The 12,249-nt window shown below is 32.2% G+C and overlaps 1 protein-coding gene and 1 long non-coding RNA gene across 2 annotated transcripts in view; both read left to right on the plus strand.

Annotated features, from left to right (window-relative positions):
• Positions 1-12,249, plus strand: part of LOC127737334 (symplekin-like) — a 45,217-nt gene that overhangs the window by 4,052 nt on the left and 28,916 nt on the right. The window contains exons 2-10 of the mRNA XM_052247936.1: positions 2,473-2,541; positions 4,962-5,015; positions 5,966-6,039; positions 6,445-6,681; positions 7,497-7,560; positions 8,875-9,032; positions 9,632-9,729; positions 10,935-11,089; positions 11,610-11,696. Coding sequence (XP_052103896.1) covers positions 2,473-2,541; positions 4,962-5,015; positions 5,966-6,039; positions 6,445-6,681; positions 7,497-7,560; positions 8,875-9,032; positions 9,632-9,729; positions 10,935-11,089; positions 11,610-11,696 — 996 coding nt within the window. The remainder of the gene's footprint in view (positions 1-2,472; positions 2,542-4,961; positions 5,016-5,965; positions 6,040-6,444; positions 6,682-7,496; positions 7,561-8,874; positions 9,033-9,631; positions 9,730-10,934; positions 11,090-11,609; positions 11,697-12,249) is intronic.
• On the plus strand, positions 9,781-10,689 carry LOC127737366 (uncharacterized). Its single transcript, XR_007999444.1, has 3 exons — positions 9,781-9,822; positions 9,916-10,008; positions 10,040-10,689. It is a non-coding gene; the product is annotated as an uncharacterized LOC127737366 (long non-coding RNA).

Below are 12,249 nucleotides of genomic sequence, written 5' to 3' on the forward strand. Positions count from 1 at the left end.
ATTTCCCTGTGGCATAGCAAGCATGTGGGGTCAATTGTATATTGACTGAACTTGTGTTTGTCGGCTTGCACCATGTATGTCCCAGTAAGCATCCTTACTTTAGTTGTGGCTTTTCGTATTTCTATCATGTTTTGCCCTACTGAGTCCCACATGGGATGTGTTGTTTCTGCAATGCCAAAGTTGAGGTTCAGAAATTTTAAAGATGACATTTGATGAGCTTCCTCTTTGAGTTTAAGAGTCCAGAAGGTGGAGATTTCTGTTTTTACTAATTTCTTCCATGATAGTTTTGATGGAATGGCAGTGTTTTTGTCTAAGATGTCTGGTAGATTGTATTTTGATAGTAATAAGGCAGTTTGAAAGAAGAAGCTATTGTTGTTGTCATAGTTCACTGCGATTTGTCTGTTAATGATTTCTTGAATTTTCTTGTTGGAACAGGTTGTAAGGGAGTGTAGAAATGTTAATTTCCTCTTGTGAATTTCTGCTTCTACAGGGAGAACTCCAAGTAGTAAGTATACCGCCGGTTTTGCTGTCCTCGTGGCAAGAGCTTGTATTGCACGCAGTGTACCAATATGGAACCTCTCCAGAATCTGAATCTGAGTTTTTGTTAGGGAAAGGATTTAAAGACCATATAGTAGTCTTGGTAGCACATATGTTCTATATACGGAGTAGGAGACTTTAGGGCTTAGTCCATTTGTACCATGAAGTCCTGAATTTATAAGGGCATATTTTGTTCTTCGAGCAGATTTTACACGGTCTTCTATATTTACTTCATTTTCTTTTTTGCTTGATCTTTTTAGGACTAAATGAGTAGTTTCATTCGAGAGTTGAATTATATTATCTGATAAATTCCAGGTATTTGTGCTGTGATTCTTTCCAGATCCGTAACAGATGTCTTTCATTTTTGTTGGATGGATATTGCAATGATGTTGATTTGCATATCTTCCAATGGTATTTAGCATTATTTGTAGTTCTGCTGGGTTGGAGCTTATCAGGGAATTGTCATCAGCACAGGTAGGCGTCCCACAGTATATGTTTCCAAGACTAAATCCTATTACATTTTTCTCTAATTCTACTAGGAGATCCTCTACAAATATCTTATAAAGATGGGTTGACAGTATTCCACCCTGCCTGACTCCTTGGAGAATATTGAAGCTGTCGCTAAGTTCCCCTTGCCATTTGACTTTAGATGTAAGACCAGAGTATAGATCTTTGATGACAAGCCGCAGATCTGGATGTATGTTCCTGTCTAGCATTTTATCGTGGAGTATCAGATGCTGGACTACATCAAAGGCAGATTGGACATCTACAGTAGCCAGATAAAGAGAGTTGTTTTTCCGTTCACATTTGCATTCTGATATAATGAGATTAGCAATTAGTGCATGAATAATGATTTTATCTGCACTTCCACCTGTCCATGCTGTATATATATGTTTAACACCTGTACATCTGCTTTTGAAAGGTCACATTTTGGATGACGCCACAACCTTATTGAAAAAAAATTATGTACACATGCAGGGCTGTCAAGTTTTCATGAAGCAAATGCGTGAGATTTGATCAAAGAGAAAAAGCAATAGATCAAAGGAAACTGCCGCCAAATAAGCATGTTTGTTAAAATCCATGGATGGTACCAGCGGGATTTAAACCCTCACCCTTGGGATCTAAAGGCAGCGCTCTAACCAATTGAGCCAAAGAAGATCTTCCCTTACTCAACCAGTTAGACTACCTTTATAACTCCAGGTCTAGAACACTCTTCCCCCTTTTCTTTTTTCGGGCTGTGTACCATCAATCTGAGCAGCTCACAGGTGCACCACTGTTCAACCCCGAGTCTCACCAGAAAACCCTCTGGCCAGTTCCCTGAAATGTCACCCAGACATGTCACGGTCATTCAATGACCTGGTCAAACCTTATGACCATATCTAACTGCCAGGCACTTACATACACTTGTGTGTACCAGTAGTTGATGCTCGTAGCGCCAATCAGATGGTGGCAGAATCATGTCTGTGAATATGTTCAATAAACTTATCTAAATGTTTAGAATTGCAAGATACAGGGTTTGAAATTAGCAGGGGCCCACTCGCCAATGGCCCCTAGAATATGGTGTGGGCTACTTAAATTTCTGCCTTTCTTGTATAGGACTATATATGTGGGCTACAAAATTTAAGCTGTGGGCTACCATTGCCAAAGTCTTAAGTTCAAACCCTGAGATACAATTTGTGAGGGATTGTATTTTCTCCAGAGAAATGGTAAAAAATTATATAGAATTTTATAGGTAATATAATGATGAGTGGTTGGGAAAGTGAAAACTGACCCAAATTTACTAAATTAAATTATGGAACAGTCATTAGTTAAAGGCAATTCTAAAACAAAGTATTGAAATATAAATTTGAAAAAGTTGTCACCACTTCAACCAGTGTCAAGTTGACAACAATCTCAATCTTTCTTATGTCACTATTATCAAGATAATTATTTCAGGTTGTTGAACTGGTCAACCAGGCTACTTTGATGCAGAAAGATGTTCAAAAGATTGGGAATTTAAGACAGGTATGTAAACCATTGTTTAGTGTAGATACAATTGTAAATTTGAGCAGGGTATATGTATGTAGATACATAGACCAGTGCTGATTGTAGATTGTTTGGTAATGTTTACCAGAGAGTAGAGAGATTGGGAATTTTAAACAGGCATGCATACCAGTAGTAAGGCATAAAGAGTTCAGTTAAGCAATACAATGTACATACAATTAGTTTTTTTAACCATTTAAAGTTCCATGAGTAGGCAAGTTTGACAAAATCTATTCAGTATTGTTGGTATTTTATGTCATTTAGCTGGATTTTGTGATCCAGATCTATAAAACTACAAAGGGAACAAAGCTATGTGATTTGGTTTTATAAGATATTTTCTACTTGCATAACTTTGTTTGAATTAAGAAGCAATAATATAATATTTGTTTGTTTTACAAGGGTGTGTAAAAATTCAAGAATCATACTTTTGTTCCCCAAGGTTAAATTACTCCTGCAGTTGTTGAAGATATGACTATAACTAACAATAGTACATTTGTACCAGATAACTTTTGCACCACAACATTCTTAAAAGGAAATAAAACTAGACTATTATTGTTCCAAACAAAAACATTTCACAGTGTAAATGTACCTTAATAATAATGAAATTCTACTTAGCATATGACCAAAAGAATTTAGTAATAAAGTATTTTAACAATGCAAATATTGAAGAAAATAGAAATCAACTCTTATAACATAATTCATCTACCCATGATTTCTTTGGTGTCTACTAGTAGTCCTATGCAGATTGTAGGATTTTTTATTGATTTGGATAACAGTGACGACAGGCCAAATTCATAATTCAAAATAATTCTTCATTCCTAGAAAAAGAATGAATATTGGGTGGATGCACATGATTTAAATACTAGGAGAAAGAAATATTTATTGTTAATGGAACAGCACTTTATTATTTCTACAATGTAACTGAAATCTTCCTAACTCTGTAAAAAATGCATGAACTAATTAAGGCTTTATTTTTTACAACACTTTCATAGACTTATATACATACTTCAAGGTCAAATCATACTGAAAAAATCTAAAACTGTGCACTTGAAAAAGCAAACACAACCAGAACTAAGCATTAAAACAATTGGAATATTTTTAGCTTTCATATGAACTTTCACTTGAGAATGTTTTTTTTCAGGGATTATAAAGTAAATAAAAATTGTTTACATCCACTTCATTTGAAATTTGGTGGGTAGTTGTCTCATTGGCAATCATACCACATCTCCCTATTTTTATATTGTAATAATTTTATTGTCTCACCTGAGACAAATGTTGAGAAAGGCAACATAGGTATTACTTTTCAGTAACTGTCAGCCCCTATAAATGTTAATTATTAGCATGGTGACAAAAAGTTACAATTCAAACCCTATGAAAAATCATATTTTAAACTTATTCTCTGAAATTACTTGTCAAATTGCAACAAACTTTGCAAAAACATCATGTAAGCATCAATCATCAGTTGATTATATAAAAAAGGGTTGACCTCTGAGTCATTCTATGACTTTTACTTTGATTGTTGTCCAAAATATCAAAATTGTAATGTATATTTCCTTTAAATGAGTGAAAATTATTTACATTTGTATATGCTTATGAGTGAATACAATTAAATTTTATGTATGATAGAATCAATGGCAATCATTCTATATCAGTCATATTTGTTTAGGGGCCAGCTGAAGGATGCCTCCGGGTGCGGGAGTTTCTCGCTGCATTGAAGACCCATTGGTGGCCTTCGGCTGTTGTCTGCTCTATGGTCGGGTTGTTGTCTCTTTGACACATTCCCCATTTCCATTCTCAATTTTATCTAATGATGATATCGATATCAGTGATGCAATCATTCTATATCAGCCATCTAATGATGATATCGATGTCAGTGATGCAATCATTCTATATCAGCCATCTAATGATGATATCGATATCAGTGATGCAATCATTCTATATCAGCCATCTAATGATGATATCGATATCAGTGATGCAATCATTCTATATCAGCCATCTAATGATGATATCGATATCAGTCTTGATTACTTTTTCTTTATCACACCTTAACAGAAAAAAAACCCATCTTTTTCAAAGTATATAATAAAGTCCGTATGATGTGGCTTTTTTCACAATTACGCCACATATCAACCATCTAGCAATACAATAACTTAAGCAGTGATTCAGAATTATATGGAGGTCTCAGATTGATACAAGTATGATATTGAAAAAAGCCACACAATATTTTGTCTATATAATTATGATATCAAACATAGAATTATAACTTATTAAAACAAAAGGTAAATACAATATCAAAATTGTTCTCCACTTGGGTTTTAAGATGTCAAGATTCAATAAGATTTTACATAATAACATAGTTTACATTGAACATAAGTTTTACAACTGATTTGTTTTTGCTGTAGGTACAAGAATTAATTGTACATAAAGAACCAGGATTATTGGATAACTTTCTTGAGGTAAGATTGTACATTATATAATGACACCTACATGTTACAGTAATTAAATCTGGAAGTTTACATATATACTATTTCAACAACTTCTGTAAAGGAAAGAAACTAGAAGCATCAATAGAAGCAGTATTGACTTCATTTAAATCTCCTGTCATAAAATTGAATTTCAAAGTCAGCCAGCCGAAAAAATAATATCCAGTGTGCCTTATCGAGTTTGCATTTACCGGTAGTTTAAATTGAATTTTAAAAATAATGTAGGAAACATAAAACAATAGGATACTGCACTTTTACTAAGAACAATGAGCTTACATTGATTTTTACTTTATACCTCTGCTTACTGAAGCTAAATGTAATGATTGCATTTCTTTGTCCAACTACACTTTATATCTGTAACTTCTCCGTAACCAGAGACAGGATTTTATCGAAACTTTTACAAAATCTTTATGTCTTTATGCAACTCTTCATTTTATTTGTGGATTCAAATTGTTTTAGCGGTTTCCCTAGGAAAACATGAAATTTGTCATGTCTTCAAAAGAGGGAGTGGGGATACAAGATTGTTAGCTCAGTCCTACAGTTTTTATTAGTTTCAGCTAAAGAAACTGTTTGATTATAATGAATAAGGTTTTAATGTATGAAATTACAGTGTTTTCTGAAACTTTAAAAAAAAATATTTTATAATCTACTTTAATTATGACTTAATATTTGATTTCTACATATAAAATGTATGATTGCCAATGAGACAACTCTCCACCAGAGACCAAATGACTTAGAAGTTAACTATAGTTCATCATACAGCCTTCAACAATGAGCAAACCCACACCACATAGTAATTTATAAGGGGCCCCCAAATGACAATTGTAAAACAATACAAATGAGAAAACTAACTACCTGATTTATGTTTACAACATTTAACGAAAACAAAAATGATATACATGTTTCCCTCTTGTGGTTGACAGGAAATGCTAGCATTCCAGAGTGATAAAGGAAATGAAGTCAGGAAGTTTATTGTCAGCTTTATTGAAGAAGCATGGTTTGTACCATTTCAAAAATTAAAATTTGATTTAAAATTTGTTGTACTTTACTCTTTTTTTTTTGGAGTAAAATTTTAGTAAGAAAAATTTGCTACTTTTTGGCAAAATTTATTTAACCACATAACTTGAATGCACCAAAGAGTATAAGATTTGACATGATTATGTAGTGTGATATGAATAAGCTGAACATTATTCTATTCATAAACTGGTCTTACTATACTTTAACTACATATAAGGCAAAATATAATTTGATCAGTACTGTTGATAAACTCAGCAATTGATCAATTGATCAATTATATTGTTATTAGATTTAACATGCATTATCATTCATCAGAAACTTAATTTGTTTTTGTCTATGAAATAGAAATATGTAATATAAGTCAACAGAATTATTTTTTATGTAGTAAAAAGGAACCAGATTTATTAGGGAAATGTATGCCGTGTCTACAAGTGTTACTGCAGGATGAGAATGTGAATGTTCAGAAGAAGACCATCCTGGTACTACCTAACATTTATAGGACTATTGTATGGTGGCTCATCAAATCTAAGCCAGGGAATGATGAAGAGAAGTCCTTTGTATGGGAGTCTATGAAGGCAATGAAAAATAAGATGTATGAACTAATAGATTCAGAAAATGATGGGTAAGCTATCATATTTTTCCTTCAGATAAAAGTGTATATTGCAATATTTACCAAAGAAAACTTATTTTCAGTACCGCTAATACCTATAGAAACAAGTAGGGATTTTATTTCTTATTCAACATACATTGGAATTTTTTTCTCATCATACATAATAGAAAAAAAAAATGATACATCTAGAAATTTTGGATTTTTACACAAAAATACTAGATAAAACAGAATGTTTGATAATTTTGCACTAGAATAGAAATAACCATACTGTATTTTAAGCTTGGCCTACAAAAAACTTAGTTTTACTGTTGCAACTTCACAATGGTGGGATTATCTATCTGACCCATTGTTGCCTTAAGAATATAGCAACAACGGACATTTCCATGGGCTTGCTTTCCGACTGATTATTTCCTGAGAATGATGAATGAAACTGAATGATGTTAAATAACGTCATTTTAATTTAAACACAAAATCAAATAGAAACGTTTTAGTGCCAACAAAGCAATTTATTTTATTTACTTTCATCAGACAGAAGTTTTGATTCAAAATGCAATATTGGCTTATGTAAAGAACCTCAAACCAGACAAGATAATCTTTTAGATTGTATTAAGGTCCTCATACTACATGTATGGCAACAAACATTTTTTTGTCATATACTTGACCCATTTACTGTGGTTTTCAAAGATTTTGCTATATAAGATATTTTTCTGCTGTTAAATTAACAAATTCAAGTAAAAAGTACAGAGCATGAAATGGTAGAACTTGCAAAATGTGGAACTTATATTTTGAACAGTAGACAATTTCTAACTTTATTGCTTTTATTTCAGAATAAGAACACATGTTGTGAAGTTCTTTGAAGGTTATGTTTTAGCTTTATCAAGGAAAACATCTGTAAGTCAATTTTATTTCTCCTGTTACATTTTCTTCTTGGTATTATATACTCATTTTTGTTTTTGATTTAATCTCTTCTCCGCCAAGCATGCAGCATTTAGGATAAAGAGCATAGACTGGTGGTTAAGAGTCTGTGCAATGTTTCTGGCTATAGTGATATGTCTTCCTGACAACTGTTACCTTGTAAACTACATGTAGCACAATGAAAATCTGGAAGTTCAGTAACTAATAACAGGGATACTAGGACTAAAGCTTTAATCATAGTATGTTGTTAGAACAACATATGTGCAATAAAGGTTGAAAAAAAGAAAAGTTTGAACAACTACCTTGAAGAAGTCAGTGTGCAAAACTTCTTTTAATAAATTAAATTCATCAAAGACTTTTAATCTGAAATGTTATGATAAATATGGTGTAAATTTCTACCAGGATGCTTAAGTAGTACCCCAAAATCTCTAGGTTTTGACGTCGAGTACAATCTTAAATAACAGTAATAGCCCATACCATATATAAATTCTTAGACATCAAATATATGTATGCCATGTTTTTTTCTGAGAAGATATAACAGGTACTGTAAATAGGGTAGAGCCTTCATTGACTAAGACTGTAAATATATAAATACCAGCAGGAAATCGCGAATTCAAAGCTGTGCAAATTTAAATCCTGTCGACAAATCTCTTAACGAAAGAAGGAGCAAAAATTTGTCAGTTTACAGTATCTAATTTAAGTTATTTATAGAATCCCTTAGAAGTTAGAATCTTCAAATTTGTTATTGACAGAACAGTGAATGTACATGAATCATCTAGTAACATAGACATCAGGCAAGTGAGTCCCCTTCAACTAAAAATTTAAGCTTAACCTCATTTTTATGCCGCACCCTCACCGGAGGGGGCATTAAGTGCTACCATTGTCGTCCACCCGTATGTCCATAAGTACATAGATCCCAAAATTGGTTTCCGTTCTTTTACTTAAGTTGGCTGCAACCACATGTTATATAACTTATACACATTGCTTATTACCACAAAACACAGATCAAATGTCGAATGTGGGTGGCGTCACTTTTAACGTTCTAGAGTTATGCCCCTTTACAAATGGGTTTCTGTTCTCTAACTTTAGTTTGCCTCAACCAAAAGTTATGCAACTTATACATAATGCTTATTACCACAAAACTCAGATCAAGTTCAAAATTTGGGTGGCATCACTTTTACTGTTCTTGAGTTATGTCCCTTTATAACGTTATATGCAAGCGTGGGCATCCTCTGTGTCCCATTGGACACATCCTCCAACTATTTAATTCATGCCTTGTTTATTTCATAGGAATCTGAAGTACCTAAAGGTATGAAGCCTGAGAAAGCCCTCACTTTAGATGATATACCTAATGAGCATAAGTTTCTGAAGTTAAAACGTTTAGAAGAGGAAGGAGCTAAAGGATTTGATATCATGTTGAGGTTCCAGGCTTCTCCTCATATCTCTAGGTAATTGTATATAAAAAATGTCACCTTTGATTTAATAGAGTAAAAGACCACGGTACATTTAGAAGAGTACTCAGGAATATTCTTATGTTTCATATTTCAAAGGTTCTTCAATTAGCTGTGAACAGAGTAATTGGTAGAAAATGTTCAAAGACTCAAAATTATAAACTTACTTTAAATCAATTAGTAGCCTGTCATAAAACTTAACTATATCCTACTAGTAGCCAGCCATCAGCTGAAATTGAAATATGTGTATAGGAAACTGCAATGAAACTTGCTGTATTTGTTACAGGCCTTTGGTTAAAATGTCATGTTAGTGTACACAAAATTAGTTATTTTATGATTTTTAAATATTCCTAATCTTTATATTGTTGATCATGTTAAGATCAAGGTACAGTGAATTTATCAAATTTTTTTTTTTTTTCACATATGATATGTTAAGTAATAAGAGGGATTAGTGCATTATATTTTCAAATTTGAAATATTCATTAATTCAAATCTTTGATTTGAAACTTCGAACATTCTAAAGTTGTAAACACTCATAAAAATCTATGACTTTAACTGTAAGAATATTGGTTCATTAACTGTTTATTATTTTTCAGTATAAATTTAATGACTGTAATGGGAAGTATTACAACGATTGCCAAACAACGACCTGATTATTTTAGTAAAGTAGTACAAGCTTTTGAAGCATTACAAGGTATGGTTTAATATCTTTGAAGCATTACAAGGTAAGGTTTGATAACTTTGAAGCATTACAAGGTATGGTTTGATATCTTTGAAGCATTACAAGGTAAGGTTTGATATCTTTGAAGCATTACAAGGTATGGTTTAATATCTTTGAAGCATTACAAGGTAAGGTTTGATAACTTTGAAGCATTACAAGGTATGGTTTGATATCTTTGAAGCATTACAAGGTATGGTTTGATATCTTTGAAGCATTACAAGGTATGGTTTGATATCTTTGAAGCATTACAAGGTAAGGTTTGATAACTTTGAAGCATTACAAGGTATGGTTTGATATTATCCTAGATGATATCTGATGTGATCAGTTGTTAATATGAAGTAGGAAATTTTCTCAAAGGGGTCATATTTGTAAATTTCACAATTAACATAAAAATGTGAAAATTTCCTTTCACATAAATTTGATCTTCATGAAAGGTCATAGTTAAGGACAAGAAAAAAGCGAAATAAAACCTCAGGAAACGGTTTTTCATTCGCAATCATGAAATTTAAACCCAGCAAAACCAAACCACTTAACTGAAATCTATTTTGAATTGCATGTGGTCAGTTTATTAGGCTAGGTTTATCTCATCTGCTTGTGCTGTCTATTTGACTGTAAACAGCTCTTTATTCATATAGTGCTCTCATTCTGAACACTTCAAAGTAAAACAAACAGTCATCTTGATTAAAATTCAAATTGACAAATTTTCAATAAATTACATGAACATATGTATAAAAAAGTTCTTTCAGTAAAGAATGTGAACAGTTGCAGAGAAATGCCATTCTATCTCACGGCCAGTATTCAGTGGATTAAACTCATTTGATTGATTGAATTTTGATGTTAAATGTCACAAATTGATCTAAATGTGCTTGAGAAAAAAATAATAAAATTATCCTGCACTTTTTGAACAAATGTTCAAAATACAATGGCACTGGTATTGACTCTTATTCTGATAGTTAATATAGGCTTAAGTGTAACAAAAAGAAAGGATATGGTGTATTAATGCATCAATTTTATTGCTGTTCTTCATCTCAAAGTCATATATTTTTAATATTACTTGACAATTAATCATTCAATTAAAGTTATATTATCCAATAGACGACTAATGATATCATAAAACTTACAACAATGAAGACCTATACAACTGTTTGGTAATTACATATGTGTATTTATATTTGTAGTAAATTTACCTCCCACACTTGCCAAATCTCAAGTTAGTAGTGTGAGAAAGAATTTAAAGATGCATATGTTGTCTTTATTAAGACATCCAGCTTCTCAGGACTATATTCCACAGATAACAACATTGCTGACTGATCTAGGTGCAACAAACTCTGAGGTAAGTTGTGTAAGCTTTACCTATCCTCTTTGATGTTGTCTTTACTAGGGCATGTAGCTTCACAGGACTACATCACACAGATTACAACACCGCCACTAAGTCTGAGCAAGTAATTAAGCATTATATTTCCTGTTTAACTTGTATGAGTTGTAAATAAAAACTTTCAAAAATTCTTTTGTCTCAAAATTTACTGAATCTGTGCAATACTATCTGTACCTATATCAACAATATCAGAAGTTATTTGTCTTTTCTGTAACATTGACGTATTTTTTGGTTTGACAAGTTTGTACATTTTATAGCGAAAAGGCTATTTTTTCATTTGAAATTTCAGCATAAAAATAAATCCTATGTGACAGATTATTATAACTTTGCTAATAAAATTTAGTACTACAAACTCTCGGGTCGAAGTTAACGTGCAAAACTTTTCAGTGCTATCATTGTATGTTCTAACACATATTCAATGAGTTGCTGATACCTAAAGTTGTTTAATGAAATTAAAATTCTTTATTTATTTTCACAGGTGATGAAAAGTATGCCAAAGATAGATGAAAGTAGAAAAAGGAAAGCTGAAGAGGCATCAGCACCTGCTAAAAAAGCTAAAGTAGAGGTAAAAAGGCTTAGTAGAGGTTAAAAGGCTTATTGAAGGTAAAAAGGCTAAACTAGAGGTAGTCTATTGATAAAAAGTGGCAAGGTAAAAAGGCTAAGTAGAGGTAAAAAGGCTAAAGTAGAGGTATTCTTTTGATCAAATATGGCAAGGAATTTTTCATGTATCTGATTAAGAAAAGATTAGTGTGCCTCCTGGTGAGATTTCAGTTGTAACTTCAAAGTGTCAAATGTTAGTGAAATTAACCTTTAGATATAACAAGTGGTCTGTGTAGCTGATTAAATGTATCCAGGATGTCAGCATCTTATCATAATATTAATTATATTGGAAACTGGAATGCCTGTTAGTATAAACAAAATAGAAACTTGATATTTATATCTTGCAATCACTTTTTCATAATTCAATTAATGACTCTAAAACATTCAAATCTTATGCAGAAAATTGTATTTTGTCTCCAAACTGTAACTCTTAATATTTTTAAAAATACTTGTGTTAGTCCACTTTACGTTGAGTGCAAACATTGTTCAATTGTCCGTCCATTTTACATTGAGTACAA

This window comes from Mytilus californianus, unplaced genomic scaffold (genome assembly GCF_021869535.1).
Source record: "Mytilus californianus isolate M0D057914Y unplaced genomic scaffold, xbMytCali1.0.p SCAF_4, whole genome shotgun sequence".
NCBI classification, from domain to species: Eukaryota; Metazoa; Mollusca; class Bivalvia; order Mytilida; family Mytilidae; genus Mytilus; species Mytilus californianus.